This window comes from Monodelphis domestica, chromosome 3, assembly GCF_027887165.1.
Source record: "Monodelphis domestica isolate mMonDom1 chromosome 3, mMonDom1.pri, whole genome shotgun sequence".
NCBI classification, from domain to species: Eukaryota; Metazoa; Chordata; class Mammalia; order Didelphimorphia; family Didelphidae; genus Monodelphis; species Monodelphis domestica.
Genome location: NC_077229.1, coordinates 274,840,161 through 274,867,184, shown reverse-complemented (window position 1 = coordinate 274,867,184; position 27,024 = coordinate 274,840,161). Strand labels below are relative to the sequence as shown.

General features: G+C 38.5%; 1 protein-coding gene across 2 annotated transcripts in view; it reads left to right on the top strand.

Annotated features, from left to right (window-relative positions):
• The window catches only part of TMEM241 (transmembrane protein 241), a 172,636-nt gene that overhangs the window by 77,595 nt on the left and 68,017 nt on the right, over positions 1 to 27,024 (top strand). The window contains exons 12-13 of one of the 2 annotated variants that reach the window (XM_007487617.3): positions 13,629 to 13,698; positions 16,604 to 16,697. In XM_007487617.3, coding sequence (XP_007487679.2) covers positions 13,629 to 13,698; positions 16,604 to 16,697 — 164 coding nt within the window. Of the gene's footprint in view, positions 1 to 857; positions 1,905 to 13,628; positions 13,699 to 16,603; positions 16,698 to 27,024 lie in introns of those variants that run through there. The other variant, XM_007487621.3, reaches the window with a different exon arrangement.

Here is a 27,024-nt window from a genome sequence, read left to right as displayed (position 1 = left end):
TCTATTTAATGTATTTTAAATTCCTAGAATAATTAGTCTCTGATATTTGTCTTTTGATATTTATCAGTGGTTGATTTTTTCATGTGCTTTCAAGATATAATGGAAAAGACTGTTCAATGTATAACAACATTTATCAAATCTAGATAAGGATATTATTCTCTCCCTATTTGAAGAATTATATCAATTAAGAACTCTATCATGATACTCACTGAAATAAATTTCCTGTTTTCTTGTCTTTTGGTCTTAGGAACAACTCTAAAACAGAAGGGCAAGAGCTAGGCAAATGGGATTTTAGTGGCTTGCTCTTTCCTCTGTACTACCTAGCAGCCCACATAACCTAATTTTTCAAAGCTGTACTAGAGGAGTATCAGCCCTGGCTAGTCCTACTAAGCTGAGGTTGCCTGGTTCATGCCTAGGGTAGGACCTCATGTGCTTCTGTCATCCACAGACCAGCTGAGATCAGAGGCTACATTTGTTCAGTCTTGGCAACTTGAAAGGACTTAGCATTAAGGAATATAGGGGTTGTGATGTAATGATGAACATTCACACTGCTGAAATCATGGATCCTATCAGTTATGAGTCACTTTGTGGGAATAGAATGTTTCAAGGGGTAGAACAAAGATTGTGGCTTAGCAGCAGTGAAAGCTGGAGCTGCTCTGAGAATCAGCCTTAAAAATAGCACCTCAAAACTCCTGGAGTTACAGAACCAATAAGGGGACAGAGTGAAGTATTTTTCCTGCAGAAAACAACTTGAAAGGCAGGCAGACAGGGTCTATTCATGGGAGAAAGGAGAACTGGAAGTAAAACCGCACACAAAGGAGTAATGTCAACCTCCCTCTCCCTACCTACTGCTCTAGGTTTTGAACTTGGGAACAAGCCAACATCAAGACCCTGGGCCCCTGGAACAAGCCTGCAGTGAGGCCCCAGTGTCCATAGAGCTTGTCCTGTGAAGCCTCTAGCTCCAAGGCAAAATAGCTTACAGTGCTTCAAGTTCTCTAAGCCATCAACAGTTGCTAGAGGAGACTGAATCAGCAGCTTTCAGAACTGCCAAACCACAGGTTTTCATACTACCTTGGAAGAACTGAAATTTATAGGAAACCAAAACTAGAGCTGAGGGTAGCAGCAAAGAAAAATTGAAGTTTAAGAGACTATACCTTTTTAGATATAAGTAAAAGTTAAAAAAAAAAAGACTGGGAAAATGAGAAAATAGGAAGAGAAACAGCTAACCATAGAAAATTTCTATGGAAACAAGAACAAGGCATAGACTTAGTAGGGGACAGTGAGAACAAAGTAGTCACATGTAAAACTTCAAAGCAAAGTGGGAATTGGAAGAGCTCAAAAAGGAATTAAAAAATCAAATAAAAGAGGTGGAAGAAAAATGGGAAAAGAGAAAGCAATGCAAAAAGAAAATAATAGCTTAAAAAGCAAAATTAGTCAAGTGGAAATAGAAGCACATAATTCCAATGAAAAAAAGTATTCCATGAAAAGTAGAATTGACCAACTGGAAAAAAGTTAAAAAATCCATGAAGAAAAGAGTTCCACAAAAAGTAGATTGGACCAAATGGAAAAGGAAGTTCAAATAGATTGTGGAGCCCCAGTCAAGATTATACAGGATCTGGCAGCTTCTACACTAAAGGATTGGAAGACTTGGAATATGATATTCCAAAAGGCAAGAGAATTGGGTTTACAACCAAGAAGCACCTATCCATCAAAACTGACTATATTCTTTCAGGGGGAAAATGATCATTTAATAAAATAGACAACTTCCAAACATTCCTGAAGAAAAGACTAAACCTAAATAAAAAAATTTGTTGTCCAAATACAAAATTCAAGAGAAGAACAAAAATGGTAAATAAGGAAGAAAAAAATTTAAGGACTCAATAAAGTTGAATTGTTTATATTTATACATGGAAAGATGATATTTGTAACTCTTAAAATTTTTATCATTATTATAGCAGTTAGAAGAAGTATGCAAAGACAGAGTATGCTGATAAGTTGATTAGGATGATATTTGAAAAAAAATCAAGGGATCAAAAAGAGGATTGCCCTGAAAGAAGTAGTAAGAAAGAGGTAAAATGGGATACATTATATCACATAAAGAGGCATGGGAAAAAAGCAACAACTTGTACAGTGAAGGGGAGAATGAGGGTAGTGATGGACAATACTTAAACCCTTACTCTCATTGGAATTGACTCAGAGAGGAATAACAGCCAGATTCATTGGAGTATAGAATCCTATCTTACTCTATAGAAAAATAGAAGGGAAATAAGAAACAAAGTGGTGTGGAGAGGAGCAATATAAGAAAAGGGGAAGTTGGGGGTGTGTGGTATGAAGAGTAGTAATATAAGGGAAGGGAATGAGGGGAGTGATTAAAAGCAAAACACTGGTGTGGAGGGACAGAGTAAAAGGAGAAAGTGTAGGCTTAAAAGAAGAAAACAAGATGGAGGCTTAAAAGAGGAAAACAGACGGTAATCATAACTGTGAATATAAATGGAATGAGCTTGCCCATAAAATTGAAGTGGATAACAGAGTAGATTAAAAACCAGAATCCTACAATATGTTGTACAAGAAGCACATTTGAGGCAAATAGACACAAACAGAGTAAAGGTTAGGGGAGATGGAGCAGAATCTATTGTGCTTCAACTAAGATAAAAAAGGTGGAGTAACAATCATGATCTCAGACAAAGCTAAAGTAAAAATATATCTGATTAAAAGAGATAAGGAAGGTAATTACATCTTGATAAAAGACAGTATACATAATGAAGTGATATCAGCACCAAATGGTATAGCCTTCATATTATTTTTTTTAAAACCCTTACCTTCTGTCTTGGAGTCAATACTGTGTATTGGCTAGAGTGGTAAGGGCTAGGCAATGGGGGTCAAGTGACTTGCCCAGGGTCACACATCTGGGAAGTGTCTGAGGCCAGATTTGAACCTAGGACCTCCCATCTCTAGGCTTGGCTCTCGATCCACTGAGCTACCCAGCTTCCCTCTAGCCTTCATATTTTTAAAGGAGCTTAAGGAGGAAATAGATGGTAAAACTATATCAGTGGGGGAACTTCACTCAACCTTCCCTTATCAGAACTAGATAAATACAACTAAAAAATAAACAAGAAAGAAGTAAATTAAGTGAATGAAATTTTAGAAAAATTAGATTTAATAGATATCTGAAGGAAACTGAATGGGGATAAAAAGAAATATACCTTTTCAGTAGCACATGGTACATATACAAAAATTGATCATGTACTAGGGTATAAAATTTTTATAACAAAATGCAGAAAAATAGAAATAAGTGTAACCTTTTCAGATCATAATACAATGAAAATTATAATCAAGGGTTTATGGAAAGACAAAAATAAATTGGAAAATAAACAATTTTATTCTTCAAAAGGGGTAAGTCACAGAACAAATTATAGAAACTGTCAATGATTTCATAAAGAGAATGATAATGAGACAACAGATAAGAATTTATGGGATATAACCAAAGTACTACTTAGGGGGAAATTTATATCTATGAATGTTCATATCAATAAAATAGAGAAAAAACGGATCAATGAATTGGGCATGTAACTTAAAAAACTATAAAAAGAACAAATTAAAAGTCTCTAATTAAAGACTAAATTTGAAATCCTAAAAGTCAAAGGAGAAATTAATAAAATTGAAAGGAAGAGAACTATTGAACTAATAAACAGGAACAGAGTATTGTTCATTGATTGGGGAATGAGTGGCAAAACAAAATGTGGTCCATGAATGTAACAGACTATTACTGTGTTGTAAGAAGTGAGGAATATGATGAATACAGAGTAACATGAAAAGACTTAACATGAACTGATACAGAATGAAAGGGAGCAAAGAAAATTACAAATAATGACTACTACAATATAAATAGAAAGAACAAACACCATAATGCAATCAAAAGTGAATTTTGTTGTTATTCAGTTGTGTCTGACTCTTTGTGATCCCATTTGAGGTTTTCTTGGCAAAGATCCCAGAATGACTTGCCATTTCCTTCTCTCACTGACTTTACAGGTGAAGAAATTGAGGCAAACAGAGTTAAGTGACTTGCCCATGAGTATCCAAGATAAGATTTGAAGCTGCCCTAAGTGAATGTTACATAATAACAAAGAAGGAATGGCCTCACCCAAAGATTAGCTAGGAGAACACATCTCTCCTTACTCCTTTATAAGGATGAGAGGCTCACATATCAGGGACATTACATTTGTTTTCAGATTTTTTTTTGTTAGCAAATTGGTTTTGTTAATTATTATTATTTTTTGTATATATATTTTATCATAAGGGGTGGCTCTTTAGGAGGAGGGAAGGAAACAGATACAGGAGGAAATTCAGGCAATTTAAAACCAAAAGATTTCAATACAATTTTGTTCGTAAAAAAGTTACTTTCCAGGATAGGAATAATTACTGGTATTTTAGTTTAACCACTTTAAAACTGTTTAGGGTGGCTAGGTGGTACAGTAGGTAGAACATTGGGCTTAGATTCACAAAGACTCATTTTCCTGAGTTTAAATTCAGCCTCACACTTACTTTACACTACTTGTTTTGTGTGACCCTGAGGAGGTCACTTAGCCTGTTTGCCTCAGTTTTCTCATAAAGAAAATGAACTGGAGAAGAAAAGGGCAAATTCTTCCAGCATCTTTGCCAAGAGAACCCCAAATGAAGTCATAAAGATGAACACAAAACTATTTAAGAATAATTGTTAGTGCATGAAAAGTTACCAGTGTGGGATGCATGTAAATCCTAATATCATTGGCTGAGAGAAAAGAATGCTCAAAAGAAATATAATTGTTTTTTAGTACTTCTTAGGCTGTCATTTTGTAGAGGGTTGATATCTTTTGTTTGGTCTCAGAGGGCAGGACCAATGGGTGGAAGTTACAAAAAGGCAAACAAATTTTTTTTTTTGAGAAATATTAACAATTATAATTCTTCCAAAGGGGAATGGCTGACTTGGGATGTAGTGGGCTCATCCTCACTACAAATTCTCTGTCTCTGTTTCTCAGTTTCTCTGTCTCTGTCTCTCTATTTCTATTCTCTCTCTCTCTCTCTCTCTCTCTCTCTCTCTCTGTCTCTCATTCTCTCTGTCTCTCTGAACTCTTACCTTCTGTCTTGAATGAATTCTAAGACAGAAGAGTAGTAAGGGCTAAGCAGTTGGGGTTAGGTGACTTACCCAGAGTCACACAGCTAGAAAGTATCTGAGGCCAGATTTGAACCCAGGTCTTCCTGACTCCAGACCTGGCTCTTTATCTACCGTGCTACCTAGTTTCCTCCTCACTATGAATTCACAAATCAAGATTGAATATGCTACATTTATTGCATGTGCTCTATTAGGGATTCTTTTCTCCAACATGTATTTTATTAGATGGTTTCCAGTAATTCTTCCAACCTGGAAATTCTGTGATTCTTTCATCTTAAGTGAGAAAATTGCTTGATTTTTTGTTGTTGTCGGTCTGCTTTCTAAGTAAGCCCTAGACACCACTAGAATATCAGTCATCTTGATTGTGATTAATGCTATTTAAAAAACAACTAAAACAAGACAGATGCATCTTCAGGTTTGATCAGGTTGCCAAAGGATTACTGTATATGTATTTCAGTAAATATCTCATTCAGCTTCATCAATGGGAAACTTACTTGTAAAGTTGTTCTTGTGAGTTTGCCCAGGAAGCAATATTTTATGATTATTTGGCCATCCATCAATCTAAGACTCATTTTCGAGGACAGCAGGTCTGAAGGTAGGACCCCTCAGAGACAGAAAAATTCCAGATTTGGAAGGAAATGCTCAGTTCTTTTTTTCTGAACATATTTGGAAGGGCTTAAAACATTTTTAAAAAACCTCTTGACTTATTGTCTGCAACCGAGTTCAAATTCCACAGAGGAACACAGCCAATATGTGTGAATATTTCCTATTGCACCAAGTGGAACTAAAAGAATGAATTTACTTCAGTAGAAATAAATGTAGCCTTTAGGCTGTGAAGTAAAAATGAACACACACTGTTTGCATATAACTTAATCCTTCTTCTCACTCTTGGTTAAATGGGAAGACTTTGAAAGATGCTTCTTGGAGTTTATTCATTATTGAATGTTAATTGTGTAAGACAAACCCATTCCCTTCATAAAAGGCTCTTTTGAAAAATGTTCTCCACTTCCCATCTCTCCATTCTGCAGTAGAAAACCACCCATAAAACCCAAAGATAATTCTACATAATCAAAGGAGCATTGGATTTTATTGTTGTTTCATTGTTTTCAGTTGTGTCTGATTCTTTGTGACACCTTTTGGGGCTTTCTTGGTAAAAATACTGGAGTAGTTTACCATTTCCTTCTCCAGCCTATTCTACAAATGAGGAAACTGAGGCCTATAGGGTTAAGTGACTTATTCAGGATCACACAGCTTGATGTCTGAGCCTGGATTTGAACTCAGGAAGAAGAATCTTCTTGGGGGCGGAGTCAAGATGGCAGCTTAGCAAGCAGCAAAAGTTCAGACCTCGTGGAAGACCCTTCCTTAACAAATACAGACTGAATGCTCCTAGGGCACCGAAATTCAAGCTGAACAACAGGACAGAAGCGGGGAACCTTCCTTCTGGTCTCAAATCAAAAGGTAAGCCCCGCCAAAAGCCGGAATCCGAGAATACTCAGGGCTAAGGGGAAGGCAGAGGGTAGGTCCCAGGACCCCTCCCCCACAACCCAGAGGGCTGAGCCCCCAGCAGCAGCGGGAACCTCTGAACGGGCAATGGTGCTGGTTTGGAGGGTCTACCTTGTGAGCAGCGGGGCACCGGGCTCGGAGCATCCTTCTTGGACAGCAGGGAGGAAGCCAGGGAGAAACGGGCAGTGGCTGGGTCCCTCCATCGGGCTCCAGTCTCACTGTTGCCTCGGGGCACATCCAGATCAATCCAGTTGAACATAATCCCATCAGAACTCCTCAGAGTTTAGGGAGGCGGGCAAAGGCACTTGCGGACAGCGGAGAAGCAGTAGGAGAGAACTGGAGAGAGCCTGGGTGGCCCAGCCTTCCAGGAGTCTTCAGAGCCTCAGAGCTTCATACCACATACAGCCCAACTCAATTGAACTCGATCCAATCAAAAGCCTCCAGAGGACAGGGAAGCTAACATTCCTCCCCTAGAGACTGTACCAAGAGATCTGACAAAGCTCCAAGAGGGGAGACTGACAGCCCCAAAACCAAAACAAAATGAGAGGATCAAGAGCACAGCCAAATATGGGGAGCAAAGAAGGGGTAAACTCGAGCAAACAACAGAAAAAGAAGAAAGAAATTACAGTAGACAGCTTCTGCACAGGTAATGAGCAAAGAGCAAATGAAACAGAGGGGGAGGACCCAGCAAAGGAAAAATCAGAAATCCCAGCGAATTGGATACAGGCTTTGGAAGAACTCAAAATGCAATTCAAAACACAATTAAGAGAGGCTGAAGACAAATGGGAAAAGAACTTAAAAACTAAGATGTCATCTGGAAACAGAAAATAGTGTCTTGAAAGCCAAAATCAACCAGCTGGAAAATGAGGCAAAGCAGATGAAAGATGAGGTGAAGAAGATGAAATATGACCTCCAAAGAAAATCCGACCAAAAGGAAAAGGATGACCAAAAAACTAAGGATGAAATCCAGTCTTTAAGAACCAGAATACAACAACTAGAATCGAGTGACCTCACAAGGCAGCAGGACACTATAAAACAAAACCAAAAGAATGAAATAATTGAGGAAAATATGAAGCATCTCATTCACAAAACAGAGGATTTAGAAAATCATTCAAGGAGAGACAATTTAAGAATTATTGGCCTACCAGAAGACCATGACAAAAGAAAAAGCCTAGACATTATATTACAGGAAATTATTAAAGAAAACTGGCCCGAAATCCTTGAACAAGAGGGAAAAGTGGAGATTGATAGAATCCACAGATCACCTCCTGTACTTAATCCCCAACTGACAACACCCAGGAATGTTATAGCCAAATTCAAGAACTATCAGACCAAAGAAAAGATATTACAAGCTGCCAAGAAGAAGTCATTTAGATACCAAGGAACCACAGTGAGGATAACTCAGGATCTGGCTGCATCCACACTGAGAAAAAGAAAGGCATGGAATATGATATTCCGGAAAGCAAGGGAACTAGGTCTACAACCAAGAATCAACTACCCAGCAAAACTGACTATATTCTTACAGGGGAAAGTATGGTCATTCAACAAAATAGAAGAATTTCAAGAATTTGTAAAGAAAAGACCATACCTGAACAGAAAATTTGATGTCCAAGCACAGAACTCAAGAGAATCATCAAAAGGTAATTAAAAAAGAGGGGAAAAAAGAAAAACAAAAAAAAATTTTTAAGAGACTCAATAGGTTAAAATGATATGTATCCCTATAAGAAAAGAGGTCATTGGTAACTCTTAAAAACTGTTGTTATTACCTGGGCAACAAAAAGAAGTATACTTAGAGGGAACAGCAACAAACTGTATAGGATGAAAGGACAAGACATAAATAGGTACATAGATATATGCATGCAAAAATACATACGCATGAGTGCGCATATACATATATATATGTGTGTGTATATATATATATATATATATATAACTAGAGCTTTAAAATAGCTTAATATTAAAAGAAATGGGAAAAGAAACAAATGGGGGTAAATTTATATGTCATAAAGAAGCTCATGGTGGGAGGGGGGAGAACATCAATACACTGGAAGGGTAAAGAGGTCAGAGACAGGAAATACTCAACTTTTACGTGCTTTGAAATTGACTCAAATAGGGAAAAACAATCCAATCCATTGGGGGCAGAGAATAGATTTGCACCCTATAGGGGAGTAGAAGGGTAACAAACAGTCTGGTGGGGAGGGAAGCAGTACAAGAGAGGGAGGGAGCGGGGGGTTAATTTTAGAAAGACTACGGGGAAATAAGGGGGGGATAAATAGAGAGGGGGTAGAAAGGGAAGTAAAATAAGGGTGGGAACAAGGGGGACTCTTCAAAAGCAAACATTGGTGTAGAAGGAAATAGTGAAAGAAGAAAAGGCAGGAAAAGGAGCAGAAATCAAAATGCTGGGAAATACACAGCTAATAATCATAACTCTGAATGTGAATGGAATGAACTCACCCATAAAACACAAGCGAGTAGCAGAGTGGATTAGAGTTCAAAACCCTACCATATGTTGTCTACAAGAAACCCATATGAGAAAGGTAGATACACATAGGGTGAAAGTAAGAGGGTGGAGCCAAATCTATTGGGCATCAACTGACAAAAAGAAGGCAGGAGTCGCAATCATGATATCCAATAAAGCCAAAGTAAAAATAAATCTAGTTAAAAGAGATAGGGAAGGTAATTACATCCTGATAAAAGGCAGTATAGACAATGAGGAAATATCTGTACTCAACATATATGCACCAAATGGCATAGCATCCAAATTTCTAAAGGAGAAAGTAGAGGAACTCAAGGACGAAATAGATAGAAAAACTATACTAGTGGGAGACCTGAACCTTCCTCTATCCGAACTAGATAAATCAAACCAAAAAATAAATAAGAAAGAGGTAAGAGAAGTGAATGAAATCTTAGAAAAATTAGAGTTAGTAGGCATGTGGAGAAAAGGGACATAGGGACAAAAAGGAATATACCTTCTTTTCTGCAGCACATGGTACATTCACAAAAATTGACCATGTATTAGGGCATAAAAACATTGCAAACAAGTGCAAAAGAGCAGAAATAATAAATGCAACTTTCTCAGATCACAATGCAATGGAAATAATAATTAGTAAGGGAACATGGAGAGGTAAATTGAAAATTAATTGGAAATTAAACAATACAATTCTCCAAAACCAGTTAGTTAAAGAACAAATCATAGAAACAATTAATAACTTCATTGAAGAAAATGACAATGATGAGACATCCTTTCAAAACCTATGGGATGCATCCAAAGCAGTACTCAGGGGGAAATTTATATCCTTGAGTTCATATATTAACAAATTAAGAAGGGCAGAGGTCAATGAATTGGGCATGCAAATTAAAAAATTAGAAAGTGAACAAATTAAAAATCCTCAGATGAAGACCAAATTAGAGATCCTAAAACTCAAAGGAGAAATTAATAAAATTGAAAGTCAAAGAACTATTGATTTAATAAATAAGACTAGAAGCTGGTACTTTGAAAAAACAAATAAAATAGACAAAGTACTAGTCAGTCTAATTAAAAAAAGGAAAGAAATAAACCAAATTGACAGTATCCAAGATGAAAAAGGAAACCTCACCTCTAATGAAGAGGAAATTAAGGCAATCATTAAAAACTACTATGCCCAATTATATGGTAACAAATATGGCAATCTAGATGATATGGATGAAAACTTACAAACATAAAAAAAATTGCCTAGACTAAAAGAGGAAGAAATAAATTACCTTAACAACCCCATTTCAGAAAAAGAAATTGAACAAGCCATCAAAGAACTCCCTAAGAAAAAATTCCCAGGTCCAGATGGATTCACAAATGAAATCTATCAAACATTCAAAGAACAACTAATCCCAATATTAAACAAACTATTTGACAGAATAGGCCAAGAAGGATTTCTATCAAATTCATTCTACGACACAAACATGGTACTGATCCCAAAGCCAGGCAGGTCAAAAACAGAGAAAGAAAACTATAGACCAATCTCCCTAATGAATATAGACGCAAAAATCTTAAATAGGATAATAGCAAAAAGACTCCAGCAAGTCATCACAAGGGTCATCTACTATGACCAGGCAGGATTCATACCAGGAATGCAAGGATGGTTCAATATTAGGAAAACCATTCACATAATTGACCATATTAACAAGCAAACTAACAAAAATCACATGATTATCTCAATAGATGCAGAAAAAGCCATTCCTATTGAAAACACTAGAAAGTATAGAAATAGAAGGGCCTTTCCTAAAAATAATAAACAGTATATATCTAAAACCATCAGCAAACATCATCTGCAATGGGGATAAACTACAAGCCTTTCCAATAAGATCAGGAGTAAAACAAGGATGCCCATTATCACCTCTATTATTTAACATTGTACTAGAAACACTAGCAGTAGCAATTAGAGAAGAAAAAGAAATTGAAGGTATTAAAATTGGCAATGAGGAGACCAAGTTATCACTCTTTGCAGACTATATGATGGTTTACTTAAGGAATCCTAGAGAATCAACCAAAAAGTTACTCGAAATAATCAACAACTTTAGCAAAGTTGCAGGATACAAAATAAACCCACATAAGTCATCAGCATTTCTATATATCTCTAACCCATTTCAGCAGCAAGAATTAGAAAGTGAAATACCATTCAAAATCACCCTAGACAACATAAAACACTTAGGAATCTATCTGCTGAGACAAACACAGGAACTATATGAACACAACTACAAAACACTTTGCACACAGCTAAAACTAGATCTAGACAATTGGAAAAACATTGATTGCTCATGGGTAAAAATGACAATCCTACCCAAATTAATTTACTTATTTAGTACCATACCCATTGAACTACCAAAAAACTTCTTTACCGAATTAGAAAAAACCATAACTAAGTTCATTTGGAAGAACAAGAGATCAAGGATATCCAGGGAAATCATGAAAAAAAATGCAAAGGAAGGAGGACTTGCAGTCCCAGATCTCAAACTATACTATAAAGCAGTGGTTATCAAAACAATTTGGTACTGGCTAAGAGACAGAAAGGAGGATCAGTGGAATAGACTTGGCGTAAATGATCTCAGCAAGACAGTTTATGACAAACCCAAAGACCCCAGCTTTTGGGACAAAAGTCCATTATTTGATAAAAACTGCTGGGAAAATTGGAAGACAGTGTGGGAGAGATTAGGTTCACACCCTACACCAAGATAAATTCAGAATGGGTGAATGACTTGAACATAAAGAAGGAAACTAAGTAAATTAGGTGAACACAGAATAGTATACATGTCAGACCTTTGGGAAGGGAAAGACTTTAAAACCAAGCAAGACTTTGAAAGGGTCACAAAATGTAAAATAAATAATTTCGACTACATCAAATTAAAAAGCTTTAGTACAAACAAAACCAATGTAACTAAAATCAGAAGGGAAGCAACAAATTGGGAAACAATCTTCATAAAAACCTCTGACAAAGGTTTAATTACTCAAATTTACAAAGAGCTAAATCAATTGTACAAAAAATCAAGCCATTCTCCAATTGATAAATGGGCAAGGGACATGAACAGGCAGTTCTCAGCCAAAGTACTCAAAACTATTAATAAGCACATGAAAAAGTGTTCTACATCTCTTATAATCAGAGAGATGCAAATCAAAACAACTCTGAGGTATCACCTCACACCTAGCAGATTGGCTAACATGACAGCTATGGAAAGTAATTAATGCTGCAGGGGATGTGGCAAAGTGGGGACACTAATTCATTCCTGGTGGAGTTGTGAATTGATCCAACCATTCTGGAGGGCAATTTGGAACTATGCCCAAAGGGCGATAAAAGACTGTCTGCCCTTTGATCCAGCCATAGCACTGCTGGGATTGTACCACAAAGAGATAATAAGGAAAAAGACTTGTACAAGAATATTCATAGCTGCACTCTTTGTGGTGGTGAAAAATTGGAAAATGAGGGGATGCCCTTCAATTGGGGAATGGCTGAAGAAATTGTGGTATATGTTGGTGATGCAATATTATTGTGCTAAAAGGAATAATAAAGTGGAGGAATTCCATGGAGACTGGAACAACCTCCAGGAAGTGATGCAGAGCGAAAGGAGCAGAACCAGGAAAACATTGTACACAGAGACTGATACACTGTGGCACAATCGAAGGTGATGGACTTCTCCATTGGTGTCAATGCAATGTCCCTGAACAATCTGCAGGGATCTAAAAAACACTATCCACAAGCAGAGGATAAACTGTGGGAGTAAAAACACCAATGAAAAGCAACTGCCTGACTATAGGGGTGGAGGGGATATGACTGAGGAGAAACTCTAAATGAACACTCTAATGCAAATACCAACAATAGGGAAATGGGTTTGAATCAAGAACACATGTGATACCCAGTGGAATTGCGCGTGGGCTATGGGAGAAGTGGTGGGAGGGTGGGGAGGGAAGAAAAGAAAATGATCTTTGTTTCTGATGAATAATGTTTGGAAATGACCAAATAAAAATTTAAAAAAAGAAGAAGAAGAAGAATCTTCTTGGCTCCAGGACCAGCACTATCCTCTACATACAACACTTAGCTTTCCTTGTCCTGGAGTAATGACTGGTTAATTGTGTTTCATTCATTATCTACCTTTTTCTCTATCCCTCACTTCTCTTTTTTTCTACCTATTTATTCATTTATCTAATTCAATCATCTGTCTACTCTTTTATTTTGTTGTTGTTGTTCAGTCATTTCAGTCATGTCCATCTCTTTGTGACCCCATTTAGGGTTTTCCTAACAACGATATTGGAGTAATTTGCCATTTCCTTCTCCAAGTCACTTTCTAGAAATGGAAACTGAGGCAAACAGGGTTAAGTGACTTGGCCAGTATCTGAGGCAAGGTCTTCCTGACTTGAAACCAGGCATTCGCTATTGCACCACTCTTATTTATGTATTTGCTTGTTTATTTGTTGTCAATATTTCACGAATTACACTGTTCTGTCCCTTAGGTGATCTCTTCAGGGCCCTGGAGTTTCCATTCCTATATTTTTACAGATTCCACACCAGCTGCTGTGCCAGGTAATTTTAAAACATTAATTAATTTTAAAATATTTTTCCATGGTGACAAGACTCACGTTCTTTCCCTCCTCTCCCCCCACCCCGTCCCGTATCTGATATGTAATTCCACTGGGTTTAACATGTGTCACTGATCAGTTTTCCATATCTTTAATATTTGGATGAGATTGATCATTTAGAGTCATCAGTTGCAGATTTTTAGAAAGCTGGACTATCTATCTCTTCCAGAGTCTATGAGCTCAGACGCTTCCTTGTTTGGTTTCCTCTTAGCTATTCATATAAAACCTAACTCTGTAGCGCCACACTTGTAGTGTGATGCTGTTTTCCTGGAGGAATTATTGTTTGGCAGAATGACCAGCAGGACAAAGAAGGGAACGTCAAGCTGACTATTTTGAGCAGATCCAATCGGTGGCCCAATAGTGCTGCCTTGATCTGAGTGCGGGAAGACATCTTTGCTTTGGTTTTGGTCTTCTCTGGTCTGCTGCTCCCCATCACCACACCTAGAAATGGATGTTTTGCATTTTGCCAGGGAGAGAAGTCTGTCTTCTTCATGAACTTCCTGGTGGTTTTCCGAAAGGTTTTCCCAGTGTCAGAAAAGGGTTGCTTTCTCCAAGCCGTGCCACAGATTCCTGATTGCAAGCCAGATACTTAGAGAGGATGCTTCCAGTCCCAGGCGTGATCCCATCTCAGGGGAACCCCAGAGGAGCCTAAGGAGGGTCCCAGAAAGCATATGCACCCCGTCTTCCTTCCAGCCTTAAAAAGCAACTTCTGCTGAAAGAGCAAGAAACTGTAGGAGGAGGAGGCTGCTGTTGGTAGAGGATGAGCTTGATGTTGATCCATAACAAATTCAGAAGAATATCCCAGAGATATTAATTTAGAACAATATGGAATAGGTTTTGTGTGAAAATTTATGGATAACCAGGATCAAGTGGCATGCCTGCTCTGGAAAGCAGGAGGGAGACTGTGTGGATCCTTGAACTTCAGAAAACTTAGGTGGAAAATTTTTATTACATGTAACTGGCAAAATAAAATATCCTTCCCCCAAAGAAAGAAATATTCATTTAACCCGAAGTGATGAGTACACCTTCTATAAATGTCTATTTTAAGGTTCGTCGTAGTAGCTTAAGCAGCTAGGTGATGTAGTGGATAGTCTAACCAAGTTTAAATTTGGGCTCAGACACTTATTAGCTGTGTGACCCTAGCCAAGTCATTTAACCCCCCATAGTTAACCCTTACCGCTCTTCTGCCATGGAACAAAGGTTCTAAGATAGAAGATAAGGGTTTAAGAAATAGGAATATATGGTGTTTGACAAAGGTTGGCAGAATAAAAACAACCATTTATTATAAATTGCCTACTATGTACCAAGCACTGTTCAAGGATCTGGGGAAGTCAAGACAAAAGCCCCCAAACAATCTTTGCTTCAAGTGGCTTCCATGCTTCTTTATGCTTTATACCATGCCTTTGCTCTCCCTGTTACTATTCAGGGAAACTGAGCCATTTGACATCTGTCCTGTATGTAGTTCCTGCCTTTGTTTATTGGTCTTTGGGCTTCATTCTTCTTATGCCTATAATGGCTTTTCCCAGTTAAGACTTTTTAAAGTTTAATTTAATTTTTACATTTATTTTAAAAATATTTTTCCATGTTTCCATGATTCATTATCTTTCCCTCCTCTCCTCTCCCTGCTCCAAAAGCCAACAAGCAATTCCACTGTGTTGTATCAATGTGAACACTTCTTTTTTTAAACCTTTACTTTCTGTCCTAGTAACAATTCTAAGACAGATGGGTAAGAGCTAGGCAAAACAAGGTTAGTGACTTGACCAGGGTCACATAGCTAGGATGTATCTGAAGCCAGATTTGAACCCAAGTCCTCCTGACTCCAGACCTGGTCCTCTATCCACTCCTAGACAACCCTGACTACAAACAACTCATTTTGTTTTTCAGTCATTTCTGATTCTTTCGTGACCCCTTTTTGGAATTTCTTGGGAAAGATGCTGGAGTGGTTTGCCATTTCCTTCTCCACCTGATCTTACAGATGGTGTAACCAAGGCAAGAAGAGTTTAAGTGACTGGCCCAGGGTCACACAGCTAGTAAATGTCCGACACTGGATTTGAACTCAGGAAGATAGGTTACCTGGTTCAAAGCCCAGCATTCCATTCATTGAACCACCTACTAGCCATCCTCCCGTTCAAGATGCTTCTCTTCCCTCTTGCTGCCATTTGTATTCTTACTAATATTTTAAAGTCCAACTCAAATGCTGTTACCTTCTTCAGGAAGCCTTCCTTGATCTCCCAGTGGGTCATGACTTTCTCTCTCCTCTAATGAGGTTATTATATTTGAGCTGTTTGTGTCAGAGGCAATATGGCAGTCTAGCCTCTACAGAGACCGGAAGGATAGTTGAGTTCAAGTCCCAGCTGTGATGCCTCGTTGTGGTGTGGGGTCAGGATGTAAGGGTGGTGGTGAAAGTGGGGGTGTGGGGATGTGAAAGTGGAAGGGATGGGGTCTTGGGAAAATCACTTAATTTTTCTTGCCTCAAGTAACTCTCCCAAACCAGGTACCCATTTGTATGGCCAAAAGTACTTTCATAGTACAAGGATTTTTATTGGATTTGGAATCAGAGTATCTGGGTTTAAATCTTAGTTTTGCCACTTGACGCCAGTGTGACCTCGAATAAATCACTTAACCTGTCTGAAACATGTCTGGAAAGTGACTTTTACTGGCCTCAAATACTTCAGAGCTGTGTGACCTTGGGTGAGTCACTTAACCCGGATGACCTAGTCCTTATTGCTCTTCTGTCTTAGAACTGATACTAAAACTGAGGGTAAGAGTTGAAAAAAACAAACAAACAAACAAAAAACCAGAATGCTGGACTTATTAACAAAACATTTTTTTCTCTTCTCTCAATCCAGTGGATTCTTGGGATTCTTTTTGATGTTAAGTTCAGTGAAGCTAAAAAACAATATGGCTCCAGGACAGCACACAGCCTGGATTTTCTTCGCCAAGGTAAGAGAGAGGGGTAGAGTGGAAACATTTAGTTTATTATATGGTTGCTGGCCCATAGCGAGGACTTATTGATGTTTATTGCCATTTTTATTGTTGTCCAGCCATTTTTCAGCTTTGTCTGACCCTTTGTGACCCCATTTGGGGTTTTCTTGGTGAATATACTGGAGTGGTTTGCCATTTCCTTCTTCAGCTCATTTTACAGATGAGGAAACTGAGGCAAACAGGGTAAAGTGACTTGTTCAGAGTAATTCAGCTAGGAAGTGTCTGAGGCTGGATTTGAACTCGAGAAGAGGAGTCCTCCTGATTTCAGGCCCAGTATGGGTCCCCTCACCCGCCCCCTTATAGAAGTTATCTCCTCTGGCCATCTCAGGAACCTCTCAGGCTTCATGTTGTCCCATTGTCCCTTCTGGTCTAATCTTCCCAGTGTCTATAAACAGAGCCCAGCTCTGGCATTCTGATTCATATAAAACTCCAAGGCATTCAGCCCATCTTTTATTATCATTATAGAAAGAACCTTTATTCTATTCCAAGGAGCCATGCCAAGGACAAGTGTTATTCTTTTTTTTTTTTAAACCCTTAACTTCCATATTAGAATCAATCCTGTGTGGTGGTTCCAAGGCAGAAGAGTGGTAATGGCTAGGCCATGGGGCTCAAGTGACTTGTCCAGGATCACACAGCTGGGAAGTGTCTGAGGTCAAATTTGAACCCAGGACCTCTCATCTCTGGACCTGGATCTCCATCCACTGAGAGACCCAGCTGCCCCTGACAAGTGTTACTCTTGGCTTCTGTGGGAGGATTGTAAAGGAGGCATCAATTTTATTTAATTTCCTGAAGTGGTCTCAAAAAGTTTCTGGTAACTGGGGAAAGACAAAATTACAGAACATTTTACAAAATAGCCTGGGGGGGGGCAGACAGGTGGCTTAGTAGATTGAGAGTACTACTCTTTTTAGTAGATTGAGAGTACTACTCTTCTGCTTTGGAACCGATACACAGTATTGATTCTAAAATGAAAGATAAGGATTTTTTCTTAAATAGCCTCGATGGAGAGCTGAGCCCCAAACTCCAAATTCATGGCACAAAGGGACTATAAAAATAATTTCTAAAGTCTATAGTTAAAAACTTAAGATAAAGAGAAACCAGAAGTTGACAAGAAACAAAAGTGTCAAGTAGCAAAAAGAACATTGGGGTTGGAAGTCCAGCTTTACTTCCTGCCTTTGTGATCTTGGACAAGTCACTTCACCTCTGACCTTCAGCATCCTCATTTTTATCATGAAGGGTTTGAACCAGATGATCCGTAAGGTGCCTTCCAGTTCTAAATCCTATACCAAAAGGAAATACCATGTCACAGAAGTGAAAAGGACATCTTTGGAATTTATTGACTCAACCAAGATGGTTACATTTTTTTCCCCAAAAAAGTATCATTTCTCTTTTGTTTGTGCCCTTTGAATGGAAACTCCAGAGGGATATTTTTGGTTCATGTTCTTCACTTTTTCATGATGTTGCTCCAATGAAAACATAGACCAAAGTCATAGTAATTAAATCTTATGTTTCAGGATTAGGAAAGACAGATTTTTTTTCCCCATGAAGCTTTGTCAAGGAAGACAGATACTATATGGGTGTCTGTTTTCCCCTGTTAAATCCTGGAGTGGAATTATCAAAGGAAGTCTGAGAGTTTCTTCTTCTATATCTAATTATGTGTAGTGTGGAATTTTTTTTGGTTGTATGGTTTGGGTTGTGATTCTGCTTGGAAAGAGGAGGATGGATTAGGCAAACAATTAAGGTACCCCCCCAACCTTGGTTTTATATGAATTTGACTTTTGTATTATATCAAAATTCTTCTTGAAAGAGTCAATGTCTGACCCTTTCTGGCAGAATATGCCTTTATTCTTCTGGGGTGACCTGCTGTTATTTTTGGCAAATATTGATAAATGTAGTATTTCCATATACAAAGAAGAACAGAAAGAGAGGACTGCAATATAAAACATTATAGCTTCATTATTTTATACTGCTTGTAATTCTTTCCCAAATAACATAATAAATGCCACCGACCAGTTTCAAAGTTGTACCGATTATTTGGGTCTCCTTCTTAACCTTCTGTTCTCTTTGGTTCATTAAAAATACTATAGTGACTCCTTCTTTTCCTTTTTTTTTGGGGGGGGAGGCATTAATATCATCATGATTTCCTCTCTCCTCCAACCTTTCATCTCCAGTTAAAAATCAAGCTTTTAAAAAACAATAGGGCAGCTGGGTGGCTCAGTGGATAGAGAGCCAGACCTAGAGATGGGATAACCTGGGTTCAAATCTGGCCTCAGACACTTCCTGGCTGTATGACCCTGTTCAAGGCACTTAGCCCCCACCACTCTTCTGTCTTGGAACTGATACTTAGTAGTGATTCCAAGACAGAAGATAATGGTTCTGAAAAACAAAGCACAGTCAAGCAAAACAAAACAAATCTATATCATTCATTCATTTATTCTTTCATTCATGTGTGACTCTTGGTGACCCCCCTGGACCCCAGTCCACCAGGCCCTTCCATTCTCTCCTGTCTCCAGAGTCTATCCAAGCTTATGTCCATTGCTTCCATGACACTTTCTCCACCTCATCCTCTGTCGTCCCCTTTTCTTTTGCCTTCATTCTTTTTTTTAAAACCATTATCCTTCTGTCTTAGAATCAATACTGTGTATTAGTTCCAAGACAGAAGAGTGGGAAGGACTAGGCAATGGGGGTTAAGTGCCTTGCCCAGGGTCACACAGCTAGGAAGTGTCTGAGATCAGATTTGAACCCAGAATCTCCTGGCAATAGACCTGGTTCTCCATCCAGCTACCTCCTTTTGCCTCCGTGGTCTTTTGTGACAGCAGGGTCTTTTTCAATTAGTCCTGTGATCCACACACTTGCCATGCCCAAATATGTATTTTAATTTCCACCTTGAGTCCAGGCTACTTAGTCAGTGTGTAGCATGCTTCATTGTTGGATTCTCTGGATGTGTTACTGGTCATCATATTGATCTGAATGCTTAAATTGTTTAAATTTGTTTTTCGTTATCATGTAGTTATTTTATAAATTTCCTTCCTGGTTCTGTTTACTTCATTCTGCATCAGTTCATATAAGTCTTTCTGGGTTTGTCCGTATCCATTCCCTTTGTCATTGCTTATGGCATAATAATGCTCAATTACTTTCATATATCATAATTCGTTTACCTCGTCCTCATTGGGTGGACACCAACTTTGCTTGTGGTTGGATGGTGAAACCGTTAGCCACTCCGGCTTCCTCCATACTCTCTGGGTTGTCGGGACCCTGATCTCTTTTGGATCTCCTCCCATCCTTCTTAATTTCCGTTGATGTGTCTTCATCCATCCACCTTCCCCACGGTGCTCTGCCCTTGGCGTTCCCATATTCTCTCTGTAAGTTCCCTTGGTGACTTAAGTAACTCCCATGGGTTTAATTATTATGTCTCTGAGGATGACTTCCTGATGGATATATCCAGCCCTGTCTGTCTTCTGAGCTACAGTCTCACAAGGTGAATGCTATTTTAGACATTTTGTTGTCCTTTAGGCATCTTAATTGAATAGATCCAAAACAGAACTTATTACACCCCCCAACCCAAAAAATGTGTCCCTTTCCAAACTTCCCAATTACTATCAATTGTCCTTCTAAGAACTCAGATTTCACAATCTTGGTGTCATCCTCAGTTCTTTACTTGCACCCATTTATCTTTTTAAAAAATATATTTTTCAACCCATACCTTCTCTCTTAGAATCAATACTGTTTATTGGTTCTAAGGCAGAAGAGAGTAAGGGCCAGGCCATTGGGGTTAGATGACTTGCCCAGGGTGACACATCCAGGAAATATCTGAGGCCAGATTGAATCCAGGACCTCCTGTCTCCAGGTCTGGCTCTCATCCACTCATCATTCATCTCTCCCTGTCTACCAGCTGCTTCCCTTCTGCATACAAACATCCCCATGTCTCCTCCTCCTCAAAAAACCTTCACTTGATTCTTCCATCTTTTTTTTTTTAAATCCTTATCTTCAGTTTTGGAATCAGTACTAAGTTTCAGTTCCAAGGCAGAAGAGCAGTAAGGGCTAAGCAAGGATACTGGTGATATCTTTTCCTAAAATTACTTTTATAAGATCTTAGTCCTTTGGATAACTTCACAGTCCCCCTTCAGGAGGATGAGATACTTGCCCAGGATCCATTCCTACAGACAAACACATACATAACCTGATGGTAACACGAAATAATGTTCTAACACAATGAGTATTCTTTTACAACAAAAGACTGGGGAAAGGATGGATGGCTAGGTTACTAATTTAAGAATGCAATAAATAATATATGAATTGCCTCTCCCAAAAATAAGAGAAAAAATGTGTTTAAATCAACAAAAATTATAACAAGTCTCTGATACATATTCAAGGTCTAAGGGAGGTGGTGTATATCCCAAGAGTGTGTAGGTCAGGCGCAACAATATTGCAGTTGTTACCGTCTGCCATAACTAAAGAAATTTGCCATGCCAAAAAAAAAAAGAGAGAGAAGATAGAAGTCTGACAAAAAAAGGGGAACGTGGTCCCCTAGTCTGACTTCTACTCTATACAAGAGTCATCCGGGGAGAGCGAGCCAGAGTCCGAGGCAGATAAGGATAATCTCATGTGTTGGAAGCTCACGTAAAGCTGGGTAAATCAGAAAAAGCCTACCTTAGAACAGTTCCTTTCCCGACTCTCCCGCGAGACAACTCCCCCACTTTGGCACTGACATTTTTCACCCTACAGGGGTTGTTGACATCCGTGATCATCTACTTATCAGCACTGATTAGTGGCTTTTTTAGCAGTCCTTTGTAGTTTTCCTGGAATCAGACTCAAACATTAGTTTATAGTCCCATGAGATTTAATAATGAATGGTTGATTTCAAGTCTAATCTTTGAGGTATACAATGTTGTCAGAGCTGTAAAACATTGTAAACTCATTCTTCAATACCAAATATCAGTTATAATTCCCAAAACTGAACTTTTAAAAAAATTATACCAAAAGGAGAAAAAAATAATAGATAATTTTTAGACCCCATTAAACAATATAACAGTTAAACAGATGCATTAAAAAAATACAGATTGATTACTTAAAAGTTCAATCTATTCAGTCTCTAACATGGTCATAATTCTCAATATAGAGATATATAAGTTTTTCCCCTGGTAAAACTTGGCATAGGCTTTATTTTTTTTTATTCAGAGATATTTAATTTTCCCAATTACATGCAACATCCGTATACATTTTTCAAAATTATGAGATCTTTATTAACTCCTTCCCTCACTTTCCTCCCTCCTCTTAGAAATGCTAAGTAATTTGATCTGGATTATACATATATTATTATGCAAACATACTTCCATATTGGTCATTGTTATAAGAGAATACTCATATAAAATCCAAACTCCAAAATAAAACCATAAATAATGTGGAAGATAGTATGCTTTGATCTGCATCTGACTCCAACAGTTCTTTCTCTGGAGGTGGTTAGCCTACTTTTCATAAGTCCTTCAGAATTGTCCAGATCATTGTGTTGCTGAGAGTAGCAAAGTCTTTCACAGTTGATCATCAGACAATATTGCTGGTACTGTGGATAATGCTCTCTCGGTTCTGCTTATTTTACTCTGCATCAGTTCATGTAAATCTTTCAAGCTTTTTCTGGAATTATCCTGCTTATTTCTTATAGCACTATAGTATTCTATCACTAATATATAATATAATTTGTTCGGCTGTTCCCTAATGGATAGACATGCTCTCAATTTCTAGTTCTTTGCCATCACCAAAAGAGCAGCTATAGAGATTTTTATACAAATAGGTCGTTCCCCCTTTTTAATGATTTTTTGGTATACAGACCCAGTAGTGGTATTACAGGATCAAAGGGTATGCCCGACTTTAAAGCCTTTTGGGCATAGTTCCAAATTTTGGTGTAGACTTTAGTATTACGGCAAAGGCAAAGTCTGAAAAGGACAAAAATAACTAGAAATAAAAAAGCCCATTTGGCCACAGTTGCTGACAAACTCCAGCCTGGTATCCAGGAGAGGTTCTACCATACACCCTCAAATGTCACGGGGATCTCTCATGTGATTTGCCGAGTGTCATTCAAAATTCTTTGAAGCTCCTGGACATTGGCAACAATTTCACCTGGTTTGTTAATGTAAGAAAAACAAGATTGATTGATAAGAACACAGGCAACCCTGGAAGCAGCCGTATCCGCATCAAGGCTGGCCAATTTTGTGTTAGTCTTTGCCAAGGAGTCAGTCTCCTCCCGGTGAAGGAGATCGCTTTAGAAGCTCTGGAGATGACTTGAACTATATCTTGAGCCAGTTTCTCAACCGCAGCAGAGATATTTCTAATAGGCTCTGTTATTGTCATCCTCCCCAAAAGTGGGTATAGCAGCCCAGAAAAATCTGTGCTACAGAGGAAGGAGCTCCTGAGTGAGACCTTGCCCTGCATATGCCCTCAAGCCAGGGTTCCCCAAACTTTTTACACACGGGGCCAGTTCACTATCCCTCAGTGACTAGAAAAAAAAACAAAAAACTATTAACAAGTCTGTATATGGCTGTCTGGGATAGCAGAGGCTGCAGCGCTGGCTGTGATGGGCCTGTCACACCTTGCACAGGCCCAGCACTGCCACCCCTATTCTGGGCAGCAGTATACACAGTGCGGAATCCCCTCCCCCAGATCGCCCCTCACCATGCTGATGTCTTCCATTGTGCAGCCACGTAATCCTTTGTGTGGTGCCTCGTTCTCCTTCAGTTACTCTCAGAATAAGGCACCAAGCAAAGGATTATGTCACCGGAAGTAGTACTGTATGTGAGTGACACAGCGCTTTGCAGCACTGCCACATACAGTGCTCCTCTCACTGACCACCAATGAAAGAGATGCCCCATCCGGAAGTGTGGTGGGGGTCAAATAAATAGCCTTAGGGGGGCGCATGTGGCCTGCGGGCCTTAGTTTGGAGACCCCTACCCCAAGTGTCCAGATTCCTAGCCCATCACGTGTCTCCCCAACCCATAAAACAATTGTGTAGCAACATTGGTGAGGTAATAAAGGCCAAACCCCAAATGTAATATGGCTTAATGCTGAGAACAAACTAGTACTAAATGAGAGCAGGTTTTTTTGTTTTAATTTGGCTCCTTGGCATCCTGGAAGATGTTCTTGTCTCACGTGGACTGGCCTTAGACCCAGACTAAGGTTAGGTCTGTCCAACTAGGGAGACCCAGGAGTGACATCACTCCTGTAATGTTAGGGATCGAGGAAGCAGCAACTCTGGTTCTGGGAACTTGCCTGGCGGGGCAGAGACAGAAATGGATTTTTAAATTATTCTTTTTAAAAAATGAATTAATTAATTTAATTAATTTAGAATATTTTTCCATGGTTACACGATTCATGTTCTTTTCCTCCCCTCCTCCCTCCCCTTCCCTAACCCCCCCATAGCCAATGATCAATTCCCCTGGTCAAAACATTCCTTTCTTTAAGGAAAGAGGGGGACAGGTTTATACTAAATTTACACAGATCTACCATAAAAACACCCCCATGTTCTAATCTCTCATTCTTCTTAACTCCCTACATTGTGGTCTTTCATCCCATCATTCTACCCAGAATATTCCCCCCAAAGTTCCCAGAGATCTCTTAGATGCCAAATCCAGTGGCCTTCTCCCAGCCCTCCTTCTTGACCATTCTGCAGCCTTTGACACGGGTGCTCTCTTCTCTCTCCGTTTTTGGGACCATTTTTGGTTCTTTCACTATCATTCCTTTGAAGTCTCTTTTGCTTTATCTTAATCCAGGTCATCCTCACTGAGGAGGTCCCCCAGGGCTCTTCTCTAGGGTCTTTTATCTTCCCCTTCCATGCTGCTTCTCTTAGTAATCTCATTAGCTCCCATGGACTTAATTATCATCTTACTTCTGATGCTGACCTCCCCTCTTGTTTCTGCAACTGCCTTTCAGATATCTCAGGCTGGATGTCCTGTAGATAGCCATCTTACACTCAGTCTGTCTAAAACTGAAATCATTGTATTTCCCTTCTAAGTTTTTGCCCCTTCCAAACTTCCCAATTACTCTTGAGAGTCCTAACATCCTCTCAGTTGTTCAGACTCAAAACTTAGATTGCATTCTTGACTTCTCAGTATCTCTCATCTTCCCACTGTAAAGATTAAAATTTAGGAATATGGGGCAGGTAGAAATTAGTTTCTCTCTGCAAGGAGTATTATTTTTTTTAGAGGTTTATTAAGGATTAAGGATTAAAGAAAATACAGGATAAGGAAAATGTGCCTAGGCCAGAGTCCTAGACAAGACCTCACCTACATTATGGAATGAGCCACATCTGCTCCAAAATGGAAGTCCAAAAAGAGAGCAGAGAGACCCAAAAACCTTTGCTACCAGCTTAAATCCTTTCTCAATCTCGGCCCACCTCAGAATTCCCGTGAGATTACAAAGCATTTTGGGGAAGTGGAGCAAGGGCTTGTGGGGATTGAAGTTCAGAGTTCAAATCTCAATTTTACATTCCCCCTTTGATCCTCTGGGAAGAAGTCCTTCCCCAAAGGATCATAAAAACATAATCAATTTAAAGATTACAATAATTTGAAGATAAGAGAAAAAAAAGAACAAAACCAATAATTACTGGAGGCATTGACAGAAAACCAGTTAGGGGGCAGTCCCCTTTTGGCATGAAAGTATACATACAAATAAATGTTCAATCAACTACACCCAAAGTTCAATTTTGTGCAACTTGTGGTCTGAAGGCTTCTTCATGGTGGCTTCTCCAACAGTTCAGTTCTGGATTCAGAGAGATAGCATCTTCTTTACCTAAAATTCTTCTCAAAAGGAATTTAAACTTTGCAATTTAAATAATAATTTTTTTTTACATTCCCCCCATTAAGAGGGTGATTGACAAATACAGAATCACTTAAGGATGCATGGCTGAGGTATGAGGTATATGAATCAATTGGCAAGAGATATTAAAAAGATATCAAAAAAATCAAAAAGAAAAGAAAAATTTCTGGATGAAAATATAGACTATCAAAGTCTTATGTGTAATATTTCCAAGTAAAGAAAAATAAATCTATAACAAGTCCTTAAATCAGGGCCCAATCAAAATGATCTAAGCAATGATGCATTTACCCAGTCAGTAGCCAGGACTACAGAAAGTTGCCACACTATGAGAGGCAGAAAAGAAAGGGAATAGATTATAGAAGCCAAGTAGGAGCCAAGTTTGGGGATACTCCTCTGTGAGTATCTTCAGAGTGATTGTGGACACAAGGAAGGCCTTGTTAACATAAGTCAAGTGTCACAACCCCAAATCTCACACTAGGTTCAAGACCTTTGTATTGGCCTAGAAGTGCATCAATCCATCCTGGACTGGCTTTTCTTTGGCTCTGTGCAATGGCTCTTGTGTATATCTTGTCCTGGAATCAGACAGAATCATTAAGCAAAGTCCCATAATTAGTGGCATCATTTTTATAGTCACAAGCTTTTTTAGGGCATGCATTAGCAAATGTATTTCAAACTTGTAGTACTGAAAAATCAAAAGGTTAAAGAAAATCTTAATACTGGTGACATGTGCTTCAAATATAAAAAGGAGAGGAAAAAATTAAATAAAAAACAAATAGTATATTGCACATGCAAGGAAAATATAATAATAAAAGAGCTTCTAAAATCAAAGATATAGCTTATAATCATTGACACTCTGTGTCAGCTAAGAAAATAGAAAATACAAGGCTTTCTCACCAAAAAATGAGATCCATTTCCTCTTTGTATCTGGCCATGATCACTGTGAGTAGAAGGCAAAGGAATTGAGCAAGGTATATTTTTCATTTTTAAAGAATAGTAGTACAAATATGTTGCATCGATATCCCCAAAATTCTCAATAGCCCAATTAATTACAATAGTAAACAAACACTATCATATTTCACCTAAGTTGCTGTATGACATTTTTTAAAACCTATGAATTGATGGACATTTGTCACAAGTTTTTTACAAACGTAGCAATCTTTCAACCTTGGTAATAAACATATTTTTAAGCAAAGTAAAACTCATTTTGGGTTAAGAACATAATCAAGAAATCTATATATCATTCTGGTGCAAGTAAAGTAGTGAGCTGAAGAGTATAAATAAAGGGGTGCTCCTTTTTCTTGGAGGCTTTTTAGGGGTACAAATGCCCTGAGATTAACTGCTCAACTTCCATTCACATATTTAGAAATGTCGAAAGGTTGGGGGTTATAAAATGTATTTCACTTCAGCTACAATTGGCCTTACCTCATGGTAGGGGCAGGCAAAAATAACCAGAGATTGTTAAAAAAAAATTTCCAAAAATCAT